This window comes from Azolla caroliniana, unplaced genomic scaffold, assembly GCF_043228905.1.
Source record: "Azolla caroliniana isolate FFs.n. ecotype wild unplaced genomic scaffold, voAzoCaro1.0.p SCAF_1, whole genome shotgun sequence".
In the NCBI taxonomy this organism is placed as follows: domain Eukaryota; kingdom Viridiplantae; phylum Streptophyta; class Polypodiopsida; order Salviniales; family Salviniaceae; genus Azolla; species Azolla caroliniana.
This window is the reverse complement of record NW_028230436.1, coordinates 1390787-1410468: the sequence shown is the minus strand read 5'-3', so window position 1 is coordinate 1410468 and position 19682 is coordinate 1390787. Positions and strand designations below refer to the sequence as shown.

Sequence of the window (19682 nt, the reverse complement as noted above, 5' to 3'; positions counted from 1 at the left end):
AAAAACCAACTATTTCAATGATTGTTGATTCAATGGGCATATGTAATGCCCAAAAACATGATGTTATATCTAGTATTGCAAGCACACAAAATGCGAGAATATCGTGATGGTAGCGAGATTCCAATCAAATCTCCTACCGTGCCACATTATGCAAACATCATTAATAATGGGATGGTTTAAATCATAATCAAGGGACTCAACGGACACCATTATTCGTCAGCTTTTTGAAGATGAATGGGTTTGACTATTGAGGGTTCCCCCATTGATCATGACACATGGCTTTACCTCCATATAGGGTAGCAAAACCTTAACATTAACTATTCAAAAACTCAAATACAACTCACAATAGTAGATTCTATCGATTCTAATTGGACTCGTCAATCGATTTCCCATTTTATATTTGGCTTGAGTGTCTAGATATACCTCTGAAAAACCCTTTGCATGCAATTCACATGTTGCCATAAATACAGTCAGAATAAAGTACAAATGATAAACCATCCAAATACGTGTTTATTGATCTTTCAATAGTGTTTACAAGGGTTCATCGTGGATGTATCATACACATTCAATAAGATCCAATGCTTATACCATAAATTGGAGATTCAAACCTTCGCTTCCGATACAGCTAAACCTTATCAAAGACAAACAATCATTATTTTAATTGAAATTTCATCATATTCCCTTCGCTTGAAAAGTTGTGCAGTAGAGAGGGGCATTTGGGGAAATAGATAATACTTAGGGGTAGGCAGGCACTTCACATAAACACAGAGAGAGAGGGAGACAGAGAGAGTGAGTGATAGAAGGAGAGGATATACGAGCATGTCTTCTTCTGCAGAGAATTTAGATTTGAACATGGCGCCTAAGAAAGGTTTCGATTTGAACGATGCTCCCATGGCCGATGAAGAAGTCGAAGCAGAGGCAGAATCAGAGGAAGAGACCGAAAAAGAAGAAGAAGAGAAGAAAGAGGCAAAAGAAGAAATAGAAGAAGATGATACAGAAATGTATATAAGAAATCAAGGGACGAGTCAATATACTGATAATATTAACGGAAAAGATCATCATCATCAGTTTGGTGCTTCTTTATCATTCTCCTTCAGGAAGGTGGAATCTGTATCCTCACCGTTCTTATTCATTTTCTCCACTTCATATCATACACAAAATTGATTTTTTTCCCATCCTTTATAAAAATTGTGAGCCACGGGTTCCCATCAAACAAGATGGTTGTTTTTCTTCATAGAATGCAGTTTGGCTTCTTTATTTTGTGTAATTCTCGTTTTCATCTCTCAAAATTCTCATTTTCTTTCGTTAATTTCTGTTTGCCTTCTTTATTTTGTGATATTGCTTTTGTTTTTCCATAAAAAAGGCTAGTTTTATTTCGTCGATTTTATTTTTCACCTCTTAAAAATCCATGTTTTCTTTTCCTGCAAATTGTTTTTTGGACGAAAGCAAGATGCATGTTTTTCCTTCTTCCTGGCATGCGTATCTAACATGCAATTCCACAAGAATGCTTCATTTAGTGCTTCTTTTCAGATAATATTTTCTTTATCTTTGCAAATTTCTTTCCTTAACAAGTAGCAAATCAGGCAGAGGAACTTGGATTTAAAGAAGGTGAGATATTTTGAGGATGACCAACTCTTATTTTCTCATGTTATACTATGTCATTTCCAATTGCTTACTGTCTCGATAATAGCATTATGCTCGGTCTCAATGCATATTTCTGTTTGTGATCATGGTGATGAATAGTGGTTTATTTCTGTCTCTTGGTTTCACTGTCGATTAACTTATTTTTCTCATATGCTTGATATGCTGTTTATAGCGGATCTAGATATTCTTTGTGCTGTTTGGAATGCATATGAACATCGAGACTTGAAAATGATTGATGATATCCTATCTGGAGTTTGTGAAGATCTTGCTAGAAGTCCCTTTAATTGCAACAGATACCATTATCTAGCTTGTATATATGTTTCCAAGAAGTTTCCAGAGCTATTCGCGCTACGAAAGACTTGCAAGGTGACAACATATATCTTATGATTATATGGAATTATTAATTCGAAGTATAGTCTCATGGTTTGTTAATGTTGAATGCTACTGCTACGCTTACAGAATGTGGTAATAGTTTGCTGTATTTTTGTCTGTCTTCTGATTAGTGGAACAGTTTCATGCAGGTTATACTAAGTTTTTTCAGCTCTAGTGATTTCCATGCAGCTACGAAAAAACATTTACTATTGCCTTCACTTGCCTCCAAGTTGTTATCAAGGGCTTTCGAGTCAATATTACATTGGCCTATGGAATTCATTAGGGTATGCCATTATTCTGTACAATTAAAAAAACATGGACACATAACTTTTATAAATAATGAAACTATCAGGATTTATGTGCTAGATATATCCATGTAGGTCTATCTGGATGATGCTGTTGGTCCTCGAGCATGGATTGAACACGATGGTTGCAAGGAATTTGTCGTGAATGTAGTTACAGCTTTTTCTGATCATAACACGCCCATGGTAACTAATTATTCACTAGACTTCTGGGCTAAGTTCAATCTTTTGGCCTGTTTGGAATATGGATGTATTTCAACTAGTGACTTTTTGGGTTATATTGTTTTTCAACCATTGGTGGTATGCGTGATTAGAAATTGTTCCAAATGGAAGGCAAATTGCATTCTGTCAAACTATGTCAGCACAGTGCAATTATGGTTTACATTGCCAGCTTGTTGTTTTTAAGGATTAGGCTGTATCTATTTGTTGAGTAATTATGCTTTCCTGGTTTGAAAACATTCATTCAATCAGTCTCTACATTATATCAATCCAATTTTCCTTTTATATCAATGTTTACTTGCTTTTTTTTGGCATGCGTATTTCAATTTGTTAGGAGATTTTTTTTATATGTGGTTCTTCAACATGGGAGTTGGACCCACTGAAGGACTGTAAGCTAACACAATAGGAAGTGTCGCGCACCATGATCATAGAAGAACTTGGGTACTGACAATGCCTCTTCTTGCTAGTTTATTTTTTCTCAAATAAGAGAATATCTATGGAATACAGTCTTTGTTAGGTTCATTTACTGCTCATTTCTATGTCATGCTTATTTCACGTTTATGGAAGTTTATAGGTAGTCTTTTCACTTCATTGTTGAACCCACTCAAGAATCTTAAGATGACTCAACAGGAAGTATGTGCACCATGACAATAGAGGAACTTGGGTAGTAACAATTCCTATTCTTGCTAGTATAAATATCCTCAAATAAGAAATTGTCTATGGCATGCATTCTTTTTTTGCGCATCATGCCATAGGACTTCATTTGTGATTCCAAGCTTCTTGATGTGGAGGCTATATGACTATAGGTGAGTAGGGGTTGATCCCATCTGTATCATTTATCATTAGAGAAGTAGTGCTTTGCAAGTAAAATGGGAACTCCAAAGCATCTTAATATGAAAAAGATATTTGAGAGGCAAATTCCAGTATAATTGCTTCTGTTCCACCATTATACGGATTTTGCTCAGAAGAGAATGAGATTATTTGTTATATCACCAAACGGAAATATAATCTCTAAAACTAGTAATATTGCTATATCTATGAATTGCTGGAAAAATACGTGTTAAATATCTTGTGTTGGCATATGTGCGCGAAGTGTTGTTTGTCTCTTATTATTCTCAAAATTCTAACAACTGTCTTGTACTTTGGTTTATCTCTTCATTTGTGGACATTAAGGGATACGAACAATTTACGTGCAAAAGTCCAGGTTTCTGATAATGAAAAGTAGATCTGCTATGTTCACTCCGTATGCATTGTTTTTTTATGAAAATTTGAACCTATTGATGAGGTTAAAAAATCATGAACTTTAGCTTGTTGTCCATAAACCTTTTTCATTCTGTTGCCTCCTTTATGACATACTAATTGAATAGAAATAACTAAACATTTGCAAGTTCTTGCATAGATCTAACATGGGAGTTAATAAAAAAAGTTGCAGGGCACAGTGAAGAACAGGTACCAAGGTATTGAAACCAGGAGAATCGCACGAGAAGAATTTCTGAAAGCAGTACAGTTTCTCCTTGGATCTTCAACAACTAAGGAAAATTTAAGGCAATTACTCAAGTAAGTAGAAACTGAATCTTGTGAGATTGTGTCTCAGCTATGGAGTATGTAAAAGTATAGAAGGGGGATCATTCTTCAAATATTGAAAAATGGTTTAGAGTACTTTGGTATAATGCCAACTGGATTCGTGGGTTTCTTGCTTGAGAATATCTTTATTTTGGAAATGAGAAATGATACTATGTTCTTCCATCGACTACAACTCTTGTTACTAGCTCTCCATAGCCACATTGTTCTTCGTGGAACAGTAGTATTCTCAGTTCAAGATTAGTTTCTGTTTACTTGGAAATTTCGAAGAACAAGGCAGCCAAGTGAAAAACTATTGTTGCAACTGGGTAAACAAGATGCCTTGTGATTGTAGTAGCTCGACATATCTAAAATGTAATTTGGAAGTGTCTTAATCACGCTTTTGGTTATAATTCCGTTTTTTAGTCAGGATTTATTTGGATATGTGACAATGATTGGTCTGGATGTATTGTATGACAAAATGATTTGTATGCAAAATTCTAATAATTTGGCTCTCTTAAGCAACCTGCTACTTGTCACAGATTACTCATCCAGGGAGTAGGATATGAAGAAGTGAGAGTGTTAGGTTCGAGTATGCTAGAAAGCTGGCTAAATAGTCCAATTCACCTACGTGCGGCCAAAACTTTGCTGGATGAAATCCTAGATAATCTTCATGGTGTCACCGAAAATGATATTGTAACTTTGCAGAATTTGCTAGCCCTTCGAGTGCAATCATCACAATCAGCTAGCCAGGTTTGTCAAAATGTTCATTTGTTTGTATGGGCCCTTAAATGATTATAAATATATTACGGGTGTATAGCTTGCTACTGGGTGAAATTGTGTTCTAAGGTGAAGCAGTTGAAATAATTTAGATGAAAGCTTTACATGGCAACATATACACCGAAATGATCACGCGTCTAGTGTCTCGAAGACTTGAATATGGAAGCCTTGCTTTGAGGGTATGAACATTTTGGTTTAAGATTATTACTCCATTAATGTGGACGGAATGATTAAGTTAATTCATTGCATTGCAGACATTTGTCCTAGCAGAAATAACTGCGAAGAGTTTATTTAATATGAGGTGCATTTCAATTGTTATGAAAGCTATGCCAGTCTCATCAGCACCGGAACATGAACTTGCAACAGTTTTACAGGTATTTATGAGATTGCAGGTTCTTGTTTTCACCACATTTGTGCTTTCTTTTTTCAAATGACACATACTTATGTGCCTAAAGGTCATGTGTTTTTACCACTGATTGTTAACCATGCCTATATATTTTATACACAGGAGCATGCATTGAATATTGATACACGATCCCAGCTGCGAGAACTTGGACGCAGGTGACCTTCTGCACTTCAGTACCTTCTAATTTAACTCAGGTTCTAATTTAACTCAGGTTCAACTGTAAAAATAAACAATCTACTTTAACCAAACAGATTGCTCAAATACATGGGTCAAGATCTAAATTTATATGCGTTATGCCTTGGGCTTTTGCAACCATGGAGACCTATAATCAACCATACAGAAGCATTGAGAGAAAGCTGGCTTATGCAGGTCCGTAAAAAATTGGTGTAAACTTCACCTTATTTGATATTAAACTCATCTCATTGGATGCTAATTTCTCCAAGTATGCATGTGGAAGTTACTTGGTGGTAGGAATTAATTGAAGGTAGGATCTCAGTAGTGTTTTCTCACTTACATTGGGATGAGAATGTAAGAAGATATACATGCTTTACTAAAAGAGGGAGAACAGGTGCTCGTGCTTCAAAGCCGCTTTTTGCAGAGATTGAAACAGGATATTATTATAATCAGTGAATACACAGAAACTTATTATTTGCTAAAATAAGCTACATGAATGATCTTTAACGAGAAATGGCACTCCTTGCCAACATTTTCGAACATCTGCAAGGCTGGCATTTCATTGGCATTTGACCCTTCATGTCTATGGAAACATAATTTCCTAAGAAAGGCATACATGGAAATTATGTTGTGGAAACATAATCTTCTCATAGGTCTTGTAAATGGAAGAACAAGAATTGTCGAATATTGATATGAATCTTTAAATAAAATTCTTCATAATACTAATTCGGTCATGGAACTGACTTTGTTTTCTCTAGATAATCGATCTGGCATGTCAGTTCCTGTTGTATGGAGTATCCCAGCTTACTTCTGACGATTCTTTTGTTCAATTGATCAAAGAATTGGAGAGACGCAGAACCAAAGGATGGGATGCTTTTGCACCATTCTCTCATCCGAAGGAGACTTTGTCAATGCTTGAGAAGATCAGTTGTGATGTAATGGCTTTTCAGGTTGGTAATAATTGAAGCAAAGGAAACTTATTCCAAATTTTATTAGTAACGAGTTATACCATTATGCTTCTTATACAGGTTGAAGCTCTGGAATGGTGTACAAATGTTCTACCAACAATCTTGCCAGGAATAACTAGTGTGCATTTTGCAAATATTATACAGAAATTTCTTTTCTTAGAGAATCTCGAGGTTCCTGTTTTCCCATTCTTGTTTTATCCCAGTATGTTTTTCATTATATTTTATTTTGTTAAAAATTTCAATGATCTTTAGAAAGCTCCTATTACATAATTTTTCTAACAAATAATAGTGGCTGCATTATACATTGTGTGATTGTGCAAGATGATTACACTACAAGTTATCATACAAATAAACAGTGGAGAGATTTTAATAGGGTTTAAAGCACTTCTATAAATTAAGATTCTTTCATTGAAATCATTATCAACACATATTCTATGGCTTGATGTTCTTTAGAGATGTATCAGACCTGTCCAGAGCAGCCAAACAGGAGGAATGCCTTGGTGCAAATTTTGTTTTAATGCTATTTTAAGGGGTGCTATGTATTTTGGATTAAATTTTGATGTTGATGGATATTTGTAATATTTTTTTCTTGGGGCTTGTACTACCAAGTGGATTTGTCTAACTTGTCAATCTGGAAGTAGCTTTATGTTAAGAGGTTGGCAATTTGCAGGCATATTTTCCCATTGGTGAAAAATGTGGCGATGTTGAACTCAATTCCTATCAAATTCTCTGTGCTTCTACCCAAGCATCGGAGGATATTCTTGCCCGACTTATTTATATGGGTATTTCTGTAAGTATTGAAATTTTGTGTTTCAGATTTCCTAATGAATGGAACAACAAATAATGTTCCTATATTTGATCTATCAGAAAGATTTTCCCTTAATACAAGCAGAAGCACTTCAGATTGTTGAGAGATTAGTGTGGAGGGCAACAGCATCAGCTAGATACTTGACTTGTAGTCTTAAAACTGATAGCACTCAGGTCTGAAAATTTGAATTTGAATATATAATATTGTTGCAGCATAGTTTCTGACTATCATTACTTTTCCAGCTCCCAATGGCAATTTTTAAGTTGGCCTCTTTTGATGTTCCTGGTGCAATGTCACGACCTTCCATTCAGCTTGTGGTATACTATCTCTTTCTCAATAATACCGTCTTTTGCATGTGGCCATCAGTCATTCTTAATCAACTTATTCACTTAATTAACTGAAGATGATCTGTAACTTTAATAGCAAGAGAAAGAAAAAGAAAGAAATTTTAACTTCTTTTAAGAGGCCATAATGGCCTATAAGACCAAACAAGAGATTACATCTTAAATGTTGTCTCATCTTTGAGAACAAATTGAAATAAATAAATGGTACTAAGTAGAAACTACAGAATTGTGTTATCAGTACATGCAAGATTCTCAAGTCAGATATATTTTAATTTTTGTCTTCGAAAGATCTCTGGCCAATCCAGAATGGAGGGTCTCCGAAGTGAGGGAAGCTTCTGCGATGGTGGGAGATGGGCTTGACATATGAAAACAATTCAGTATGGTGGTTCTCTGTGGAAACTGAAGATAAACACACTGATGCTCTTAAATTTTCAATCTTCCTCTTTGTCTCAGTGCCTAGATGCATCTCTCAGAAATATCCTGGAATAGGTTTTTGCTAGTGATAAAGATAGATAGGATATGATATTGTAATACAATGAGGATGGGTCAAGATTGTTATGCTACGGGCCTCTAATGATTAATCATTTGAATAGAGATTAGTGAGATCAATATGCTAAATTCAATTTACAAGGATGCAATCAAAGATACAGATGATGAATTTATTTCAGATAATGGTGATATAATATTACTTCGATGATATCAAAGATTAATTGAAAATGATCCTTGATCATTTGTATTATATTATGGTTACCCATGAAAGATACTTCCTTAATATTATATTATGATACAACAATGATGCTTGACAGTCTAAACATTTGTCTTTCATCTGTTTATGTTGCAGTATAAGGAACTTTATTGGAGATCTTGCATTGTTGTTTTGATGATTGCTGTTAACAATGTCAAGAGAATAGGGCACCATGTTTGGGAGAACATCTCAACTGTAAGGCATTTAATGGAGCTTTTATTGACACGTGAAGGAGATTTTAACCTAGAAAGGTAACTAAAAGCTTTAAAATGATGTCTTATAATGCCATGGATAACAGTAATAAAATTTCCTAGAGGCTCAGATTTATGTGTAAGCCTGAGCTCTAATAGAACTATTTAAAGGATGCATCATGCTTGGAATCACAAATAATAACATTGTACAACAAAAAATTCTAATATCATCAAACTGACTTATTTCCTAAAGAAGAAAAATGATTATTCCGTACAGCTGCTTTGATTAGGTACGGTCTAAATTCCACATTGTACAGATGCATATATTTACATCCAGTCTTCTGATTGTTGGCACTTTCTATGGTTTCTTATTATTATTTTGGTTTGTTTCTCATTGCAGTTTGAAGGAGGACTGTAAAAATAAAGGGGAGGTTCCGGAGTTGAAGATGTTTGACAATGAAACAGAAATGGAGGATTTTGTTACGACATTCATGCAAGAAAACCCAGATGTAAATAACTCTGGGTCTTTTGCAAACAAGATGGGATGGAGAGAGAGCTTGATGCCTATAGACCATTTCAGTACCTTAAGAAGGGCACCTCCCTTTGTTCTTAATGAAATAGATAAAATGGAGAAACTGTACCAGCTTAGTCAGTTGCTTCGGAAGTGTACAGACCCTGACTTTTTTGTTGAAATCACAACATCGCAGGTATGAATATGATTTCATGTCTCCAAAACTTTATTTAGTAGATTACGTACACCACCCTACACGGCAAGGGTATGACTCATGAGACTAAATATCATCCAAGGGATTTATAACTTTAATGTACCTGATGATTGAAGTTTCAACCTTCTGATCTTGTGAAGGCTTCTCTGTAGAAATTACCCCAAGTCGATATGATTTGCAATTTGTTTCCCCTTGTCCTCATTCAGCACATGATCAGGGATAGGTTACGGGCAGTCAATCTTGCACTTTTTTTGGTACAATTTCTGGTAGCATACAGACATAAACATGATTTGTCGCACAGGAGGATTTTGTCTCTAAATTCGTTGTATGCGCAGATATGCACTTATAAGGAAGTATCTTTCATGGGTAACTCTTTTTCCAGAAGTTCATAGGTTTTACAGGGAGCACTGATCACTGCATTTATTTCTGTTAGGATCATATAAAGTTTTTTCATTAATATGCCCTGCTTTTAGAACTTGTGGCAGGGTGAATGTTAGAGAAACAAATATGCCCTGCTTTTATAAATTTTGATGATATGAATGCCAGAGAATAAAATTTCATTTGCTCCTTGTCCTTGTGTTTGTTATTTCCCAGACACTTCCCTGCGCTTGGCCGTGGCTGCGGAGGGTCTTAGTGAAGGATCCAGCATTGGCGAAACGGTTACCATTACCATGGCAGGTGAATTTTTGTACTATTTAAATGGTCATGTAAGCATTGTGGAAACTTGATTATTGAGAGTAGTTTATGTGCTTGCAGATAGAGCTTCTGTATGTATATGAAGGATTTTATCCAGGGAAAGGCATGCATACCATGGACTTAACACATCTTTACAGAAACTTACACATGGCTGTCACTGAAGGTTTTGCAGATAAATCTGCTGACATAGAAGCTATATACGATTTTCTTTTGCATAGACTTGTTTCAGTGGAATCGTATCTTCGTGCTAGAGCAAGGCGATGCTTTGCTGGCATATTGAATCCGTCAGTTTTTGCTACACCAGATTCATTAGGGGAGAATTTTAGCTGGCTAAACGTGCTTGATAAACTTCAGGTTCAACATCATTTACTTGAAAGGTTGTCCTCTGCCATCTGTAAAGCAATTCTTTTGGAAAGTTCTGTTGATGTGGTAAGTTTATAAACCTTATGATAATAATCGAAAATTTAACCACTTGAAATGTCCTAAAACAATTTAGTTTTATAAAGGATTCGTGTTAATCTTTGCTTTTTCCATCCTTCTGCGTAACAGTCTTTAATTAAATGACTTCTTTGATTGTACCTGATGGGCTCATTTCTTTTTTATCTTTTTATTGATTAATGGAGAGTTCTATCGTCTTAATGCACCAGTTCAGTATGCTTCTTCATTGGGAAATGGTCTTTGTGCATTTCACTTAGCGTTACTATTCTATCTCTTGTAAGAATGATTTTAGGAAACAATGAGCCTGCCCTTTCTAGATTCCACTCCTTGTTGGTAGGTCTTAGACAAGTCTGTCCTCTGGAGGTTTGGAAGTACTACCCCGTAAAAATGTGCCTCAAGACATACTGAGGTTGTCTTTGAAATGAATTGTTTAATGTATACCTCTAATAATAGAACTTATTAAAGAAACTCTAGTCAAATATAGTGGTGCTTCATAAGGCAATGATCCTAGGAGTATGTTGCATTTGTAGAGAAATGTTTTTCCTGTATCTACCTGCTGGCTTTCTTCATAAATGCCCTCCTTGAATCTAGTTCTGTTGATAAGTCCACTGGTCTCTGGTAATCTGATCAAGATATTTAAATCTTATTCTCTCAGAAAGGCTCTTAATCACGATACGATGGTAATTCCTGTCTTCCTGATCATTAAGGTCACATGTAGGATAGGGATGCTATTGTCTGTCCTCCATAAGAGGCTCTTGATTACACTACAAATGGAATCCTTAACTTTCTGATCATAAGCAAACTCATCCATTTCTTTTGAAGGCAGAGATTTTTCAGTTTTACTAAGTTCAGAATCTTTAGCACCCAACATTCTGTTCTATTTATTTGGTTCGTTATGCTCAAAGACCAGACAATATTTTAAGATGTAATCTCTTGTTCAGTCGTTTAGGCCATTTTTGGCCTCTTAAAATATGTTCATATATCTTTGTTTCTATGGTGGCACACTGGATAGGGACATGTCTTTGAAATATAGGACCTCGCAATTAGTTATAGCCCACATAAAATTCCCCATCATTACTCTTATATGCACAAAAACATTTAGTCTCAGCAAGTAAAATTTATGTAATGGAGAAATGGGTACACTTCGTTGAATCTTGAACCTCAAAATTTTAGAGGATTGCTGAAGTAATGGAGGGAATAGCTATGCATGTTTGAAATTCGAACATTAAAACGTTTGGGAATATAGACCCATTTGGTCGAGGATTTTGTGGTTTGCAATCAATGAATGCTTATTCACTAACTATCATTGGTCTATTTGATGTGCTTCATCAGGTTGTTGCATATTTGCTATTTTTGAAAGAACATTTGCCATCATCTCCATCTCCTTATTCACTGGCCGTGACTGTGGCAAATTTGGCTATTGAGCGGCGAATGCTAACTAAATCTCTTTTGCAAAATCCTCAAGGCATATGTGTGTCAAGAAGTTACCATCAAAATTCCTTTTTTCAAGTCTCCCAGTCCACTGATGTAGGTGGTGTGTTTGTCAAAACACTGAAGGAAGCATTGGAGACTGGAGTCCAGCTTTCTGATGAAAGCGTGAAATTTCCAAGTGTAACTCTAGTTATACCCACATTTTCTGATGTTTCAAAGAAGCAAATTCCAAAATGCATCGTAGATGCTGCAATAGAAGTTCTTGCATTGCTTTCCATGGCAGACAATAACAAAAGTGATGATTATGAAATGCTTCTTCAGTTATTATTTCCTGGTATCACATGCCCCCAAGTAGAAGAGAACACGATATCGATGGCATGGTTGGAGGACAGTTCAGGAAAACAGATGCCACTACTGTCTGAAAATCAGGCACGTCAATTTCTTCATAGCAGGGATGCAAGGCTGATAAAAGCAGGTTTGCCTCAAGCTCTTTCTTGAAGTGCATGTAGGAATGTCGATGCATCCATTTAAACATGTAAGAACACTAAGTAATTATCCAATTATGCAAAGTTACACATGCATACATACAAATGTGCACATTAAACAAGCACGTGGCATGTGCTCATGTATGAAACCTTTAGTCGTTCAGCGTAATATAAAAAAAAAGGGTGAAACCAAACTCATTCTAAGAGAAACTCCCACTTGCTAGTATGATCATTAACCAAGGATCCAATCCTATGACTCAAAAAATACAAACAATTTAAACCTTGTGCCTCTATTGTGTGGGTTCGGCTGTCTCCAACTTTGGCTGGATGATCATGTCATTGTCATCCATGCTAATTTCTTGCTTTCACAGGCGCTGATTTAATCATCTCATGTGTCTGTTTTTGTAATTATTATTATTCTGTACTTATTAGTAGAGGTAAGTGCTATGCATATTTAAAATAGTACCTGGAGAATTTAGGATTTCAAAATTGAACTGTAAATCAGGATAAGAGTCAGCTTTCTGATTAATTGATATACATTGGATAGGTTTTTCAATGCTTGGAACCACTGCTAAAAGTGAAACCTGTGCTAGTTTGGGCCTATCTTCTATGGCTGTAGCAGGGTTTATCAAAGACCTTAAGCCTGCTCTTAATGTCAGGTATATGATTGATCATGTGTGTTTTGCTATTTGTATAAACGTTATCTTTATTTATCTTGCTGTAGATTTGCAGATGAACAGAAAGAACCCTGCTATGTCACGAAGATAAGGAATGGGTGGAAGAAAATGGAGCTGATCAATTTGATTTGTAATATTCCTGAAAATAAAGCTCCTACAGCCTTGAAGTGAGTGGGATAATTTTTGTATCAATATTTTGTTACACTTTCCTATGTTATCCTCAAACTGATGTACATTTCTATACTCAAAAGATCATCTTGGATTGGCCCAATCTGGAAATCTTTCGAAGGCAGAAGTTTTAGTATCTTAGGCAGTTCTCACTAATTTTGTTATATTAATTTTGTTTTCTCTTGAGGACAAGACAATGTTTTAAAATGTCATCTCTCATTCTGTCTGATATGCCATTTTGCCTTCTTTAAAGACATTCATATATCTTTCTTTCTATGCTTAGGTTTCATGATGCTTTGAAGGATAATACGAACAGAAAGACGGAAGATCAGAAAAGTGTTCCTGACAAAGCGACAGAGGAAATTACTTCAAGCATTGGGGAAAGAATGTGGAATCCATCTATTCAGGATATAATACAATGGTCTATTCCCCTAGATGCACCAATAGAATTTGTTTTCTCCTATCTACAGGCGAGAAAGTATCTCAGGGAATTTAACTTTTGTCATGAACCAGAAACATGGCTAGCGCAAGCAGAAACTTTTTTAACCAAGCCAATTGAAAACAATGGGGAGAGTTTTGTAGAACCTTTAACTTTAAGGCTGAAAGTTCCACTTTATGTTAGCTTGGGGGGCTGCAAGGCAGCTTTGATACGTTCCAATCAGAAAAAAGTGGATTGTGCTTCAGTTTTGGCAATCAAGCAAATGTTTCATACATTTTTTGAGAGTGTACAGATGTTGGTCAAGGAGATACTTGGCTCTGAAAATACTGATTGTCAGTATAACTTATCACATATTGCAACTCAGACATTACTTTTTATTCAAGAAATGGATAAATATTTTTGCAATCCATTGCAACATAAAGTTGAGCACCACAGAATTGGCATGCTGAGTGAAACTGATGTGCTTGCTTGGGACAATGTAACTTTTGAAAATGTTGAATCTCATGTCATGATGCACATGCAGCGACGATGCTGTGGTAAACAGAACGATATTGTGCAAAGTAATACTATATTGAAGTTGATGGAGAAGATGTTTGTTCTAACCAATAATCAGATTGAGCTATCTAATTTTATACATAGCACGAGTAGATTGAATGATCATATTGCAAGAGCTGGAATGAATGCCCTGTATATTAGTCTCATGAAGTTCTCATATCCTGAATTAAGTTTAAATGATCATCTAATTGAGATTTTGGAAGATCCCTACACATCTACGACACAATTATATTCAAAATCATCTCTGATTCCTTTAACACTCCAGTGGGTCTTTAATCAAAGTTCATGGAAGTTTTCAATCAAAACTCTACACTGCCTACTAGGAATGGTAGAAGACAACTTACAGATTTTTCGAAATGCAATCAATGCGGATCATACAGTCACAAGTGATAATTTACTAAATCATTTCCTTTCACTTGGTGGCCTACTCAATTTCGTGGATATGATCTTACATCACCCATATATGCAATTAGAGTCTTTATGTAATAGATCAGAATACTCTCAGGTAACTGCTTGTAAGGCTTCCCTTATATTTACTAGAGAAGTATGTACTCTTCAACTGCCAAATTCATAATTGCATATGTTTTAAGAACTCTCAAATAACATAGTCATGCTTTTGTGTACAGGAGGTGATCATGAAAGTCACAGCATCGGTAATCACTCCTCCTGTTGTGAACAATATTTGCGTTCTGGTTGTTGTGGTCTCAATGCTTTCTAGTCTCCTGTCCAGCAATCATTGTTTGATTAATGGACTGCAAAGAACCTCACTTTCTAAGTTTTTGGGAGTAGAAGATATAAGTCAATGCTGCCTCAAATATCAGGCAACGGCTTCAAGGGTTCTTATTTGTATGGCAGGTCAAAATGATGGTATGCTGCGGATTACTATCAACAAGCTGTAAGTCTATGTAGCCCCTGCGATTATTTCTTCTTCTGTTCTTCTGTTCTTTCTTCTTAAACAATATAATTATCCCTAATTCTCCAGATGGTTTCCTCAGAACTTAACTGTTCGCTTTAATTAAGGATTTTCAAACACAGAACATTTTCTCATTCTTTAAGTAGATGCTCGGTAGATGCTTGATGTAATTCCAAATTGAATGAACTCTGGGTGCCTATTGAACATATGAAACAGTCCTGAGACAATCCGAATTCATTATGCAGTTGGGAGCTAAGCAGAAAAGCAGATTGGGGTTTGCTCAGTGAACCAAAGTTTGGGAAACTTCTTGAAGGGGAGCTTAAGACATCAGCAAAAAACCTTATATTGATTCTTTACATGCTATGGCCAATCTCAATTGAATCAGCTCTGCCTACCATCCATAGGAAGGACTTTCGGGAAGCTGATATTTCATTTGATATCGATAAATTATGTCTAGCAGAGTGCTTGTTTAAGCAGGTAAGGCATTTTGTTGCGAGAATGAAAATTTCCTATTCTGTAACCATTCATAAACTTTCTATGAAACCTGAAATGTAGGCAAACGTATGCAAGGTAATTATCCATGATGCGGTTACATCTACCTTGTGTGAGAGTATTGAAGAGAATGCCACTTCATACAGTAAGTGTTGCTTACAACTCCAATCACATGGTAAGATTTTATTTTAACATCTCATTTCTCTGGTGTGCAGGATTCTGTAGAATTTTTGCAAAACAGCATCCAACACTCTTCCTATTTATCATGCCATCATTGGGAGTGCTATTGAAGGTCAGTGCTATAGCTTCACAGTAAACTAAAAAACTTTTATATGAGTATGTGATAGTGTTCTCAGTCAAAAGTTGTTGCCAGGAATTTATTCCAATGATTAAACTGGAAGATGTGGCTGTGCGGAATAAAGTTGCTTGCAGTTTGAAAACGGGAATCACCTTTCTTGATGGGCTCCGTCCTTATATATTTCTGCGAGGTGACAATAAACGTAGGTGCAAGAAACTTCAGAGTCGATCTAGGGCTATTGCCAATAACTTATTTTCACTGAATGATGACCCAAATTCAGTTTTGCCTGTATATATGGACTTTCTTCAGTGTCTTGAAACAAAAGACATAACACATTATGGGAAGGTTATTGCAAGACTGGCTGATTTTCTGTGTCATTGTGTGATTTCGGGCGGAAAATGGCGCAATTTTGTGGAAAAATATCGAGATGATGTTCTAGAGGCAGCTGCCAAGAAGTTTAGCAAGATAAAGAAGCTGTCATATGTCTTAACACTTCTAGATAACTCTGAAAAGAACAATAGCATAGGAAAAATCACATTATTGCAACCAACCATGCCCTTCGAGGAAGTCAAGGCAGTTCGTGAACAACTGTTGCAGTTTTCATATTTGGAAAGGGTAAAACTCCCTCTGGACAATTGTTGGGCCATGTCAAGGTGTAAAAAGCGCAGATTGAATCAGGAATTGCTGGAAATGGTAAATCTTAATGTCCTGAAATGTATAAGACCCGTAATAAAATGTCAAATTCCTTATGAAAAGAGTTCATTTGACGTTTTTTGTCTAAAGAGTTCTTCATTTCTACCAGGAAAATAATAAACCTACCTCAGGGTTATTAGCTACACTTGCGGACCTAGAGCAGGCTTCATCACGCCTACCTGCCATTCTTTCACTTCTAATAGATGTGCTCGTAGAGTTGATACAGGTCACTGATCGGGAAATCTTGGAGATTGTCTACAATCTTCTTGAACGGTCATTGTATGAGTGTCCAAGGTATGCCCCAAATGTCCAAATGCACAACCATAGTCTATGCGGATGATATGCATTGTTATAAAACTTGCAAGTGCATAGTGTTCATCTGCTGAGAACTCCTGTATCATGCATATGCATTGGTATTAAGCATTCAACTGCGTAGTGTTCAACCATAGTCTCTTCTTTTATCTTGCTAAGAACTCATGTATCAACACCTTTCATTGCTCTCTTATTGTGCAGTGATGATAACTGCAGAATAATCATGGAGGTGTTAATGATGCAACTGACATCGAGAAATTCTAGTCAGAGTAAAATAGCCGCCAATCAAGCATCTCGATTTTTCTTTTTTTTCCCTGGTATAATGCGAACAATCATTTACATATATGCATGGCCATAAAATATTGGTTTATATGCATGTTCATTAATATCTTGAAAGTTCATGACAGAATCACAAGAGAAGATACTGCTAGAGCTGTTTCAATTTGCTCCTGAGCAGCTACAAGACTTGTTGAAGGAAATCGGTGACATTCTATAGGGAATCAGGCCTTAAGAGTAAAACTATTGCTTCATATGCTGGTTGCATTCACTGAATTGAAATCGCAGGTGGTATGAATTTGCCTAAATGCAAAGAAGATATTGTCTCTCTATTTGAAGCATTTCTGTTCTCTAGACGTAACTCTTGTACAAAAGAGAGTTTTAGATGAATGAGGCCCAGATCTCCTTTTGCATTGGTGTCCACTGATACACGTGAGCTTTAAATTTGTAATTATTCTCTCAGGTAAGCAGCTTATACATGGCCACTGATCTGCCACTGAAATGAAGTCGTCCCACTCTTATGTACTCGCTCTTTCGGGCTTGTTAGGTGATGGACACAAAAATATCAGCGTTGTATTATAGGAGGCATTCCTACCCCCATTTATATCTCTGACATTGATCAGAGTATAAACATAAGAAATTGCATGTAGTCTTGGAATATGGAGCATTAAGTAAATATTCTTTGGGAAAATAAATAGAAAGTGAGTCATCAGTAATAGAAGTTAATATATAGAAAGCATTCGACATAGCAAACCCTATCCGGATTAAAGAAACAGCAAGCACTCTCGGGACACAGCAATGCCAAGATAAGTATGGGGAGGTGTTTGGAAAAGAAATATATGCGAGAGATACATACAGAATGTCATTCTATTGGATGACCAGTTCAAATACCGTGATTTTATTATAGTTGCGAGTGCTACTGCATAATCTTGGATATGGGAGCAGGCAAGCAGCACAGAAAATTGTGATATTTACTCTATTTTGGGATCTTAACCCTTTTTCTATAGATAGGAGATTGTGTGTTTTCTTCATTCTGTGCGCATAGAAGGGAGCAGGTAAGCAGCACAGAAAATTGTGATATTTACTCTATTTTGGGATCTTAACCCTTTTTCTATAGACAGGAGATTGTGTGTTTTCTTCATTCTGTGCGCATAGAAGGGAGCAGGCAAGCAGCACAGAAAATGTGATATACTCTATTTTGGAATCTTAACCCTTTTGCTATAGACAGGAGATTGTGTGTTTCCTTCATTCTGTATTCATCTTTACATGCATTCTCAGGTGTGCTTGTATCGATATGGGCAGTTAAATTCTCTTATGTTTCTGATTGTTGTTCCTTGGAGGTTGGCATGCTACATCACTTTGTGGACTTTCATTCAAAACCTCACCCATTATGTACATTTAGTATCATTTGTCTGAATATGGTGGAAGGGAACGGTGAAACTGAACCATTTAGACCAAGCAAAAGTTGAAATTTAATTGAACCATTTAATGGGAAATGTAAATGAAATCCCTAATTAAACCATTAGTAATATTAAATTATTAAACTAAACTATTAAGTAAATAAAAACTGAATAGATTAATTGTAAAACATGGTTTTAAGAGTTTGATTTGGTTTGAGTCGAGGGTTTATAGTTATTCCCTTCTTTGTTCTTGTTGTCTCCCTTCTTTCATCACATGTTGAAGTATTGGAACTCTTCCAAGTGGAGAGAAATTGTCATTCTCCTTTGCAAAAGAATATAGCGACACAAGCTCATCCACATAGAACAATCACAACTTTCTTTAGCCTCATCACTCCTACTAATGCTACAAGGCCCCAAACTAGGACATAACAAAGGGGTTACAATTGATTAGGCAATAGCAATTTGTTGTGCATGTAGGCCCCGGCCCCATGTACCATGACCTTGACAAATAAAAGCCATCATCTCTTGCCATTTTAGGTGCTTCCCTCGCTTTGTAGACATTTCCATTCTAGATCGACCTATGCTAGAGATCTTTCGAAGACAAAAGCTACAATATATTATATACCTAACTTGAGAATCTCACATGTGCCAAAAACTAGATTCTTTCGTTTCTTCTCTTTTTTCATCTTATTTACTTTTATATTTATTGTGTATATTTATTTTATTTTGATTTGTTCTCAAAGAGAAAACACTCAAGATTAAGCTCTTATTTGGTCTTGTAGGCCATTTTGGCCTTAAAGACATTAATATATCTTTCTTTTTCTCTTTCTTTGCTCTAAGTTCTTTGTGTTTGATATTGACCTCAACATCCCTATTGTATACACTAGTGGGAGGCTTAGCTTCCACCTCCCAACTACAATAAACACAACTAATCATTATCCTTGTTTACATGTACTCCACAATGTTTATACAACCTCTTGTTCAACATAGACGTGACAATCTATGGTTGAGCAATTTGTCTCTACAATTTTATATCAATCCCAATGGAATGATTCTACAACTATTTTAATAGGTTGCCTATTTACTTGCATGACAAACAAATTCACCAACCCAACTACAATAAACGCAACTGTTCATTATCCATGATTACATGTGCTCCGTAATGTTTATA

General features: G+C 36.0%; 1 protein-coding gene across 5 annotated transcripts; it reads left to right on the top strand.

The window, feature by feature from the left end:
• The first annotated feature begins 717 nt into the window (after nt 1-717).
• LOC147868177 (uncharacterized) lies at nt 718-18229 on the top strand. Of its 5 annotated transcripts, none has more exons than XM_087316140.1 (32): nt 718-1110; nt 1584-1608; nt 1826-2010; nt 2166-2300; nt 2397-2504; nt 3964-4094; nt 4640-4850; nt 4970-5056; nt 5132-5251; nt 5386-5438; nt 5535-5652; nt 6216-6407; nt 6486-6596; nt 7096-7215; nt 7293-7406; nt 7476-7550; nt 8419-8573; nt 8914-9220; nt 9833-9916; nt 9995-10363; nt 11705-12278; nt 12836-12947; nt 13013-13132; nt 13417-14632; nt 14754-15022; nt 15286-15517; nt 15596-15677; nt 15748-15824; nt 15906-16523; nt 16633-16817; nt 17037-17152; nt 17243-18229. In XM_087316140.1, the coding sequence occupies exons 1-32, from the start codon at nt 820-822 to the stop codon at nt 17329-17331; spliced, it is 6681 nt and encodes a 2226-aa protein (XP_087172266.1). In that variant the 5' UTR covers nt 718-819; the 3' UTR covers nt 17332-18229. The 5 variants fall into 5 exon arrangements, with proteins under 5 accessions (XP_087172266.1, XP_087172259.1, XP_087172242.1 ...); XM_087316133.1 differs by having other exon boundaries at nt 1817-2010; nt 3970-4094; XM_087316116.1 differs by having other exon boundaries at nt 1817-2010.
• Nucleotides 18230-19682: the final 1453 nt, after the last annotated feature.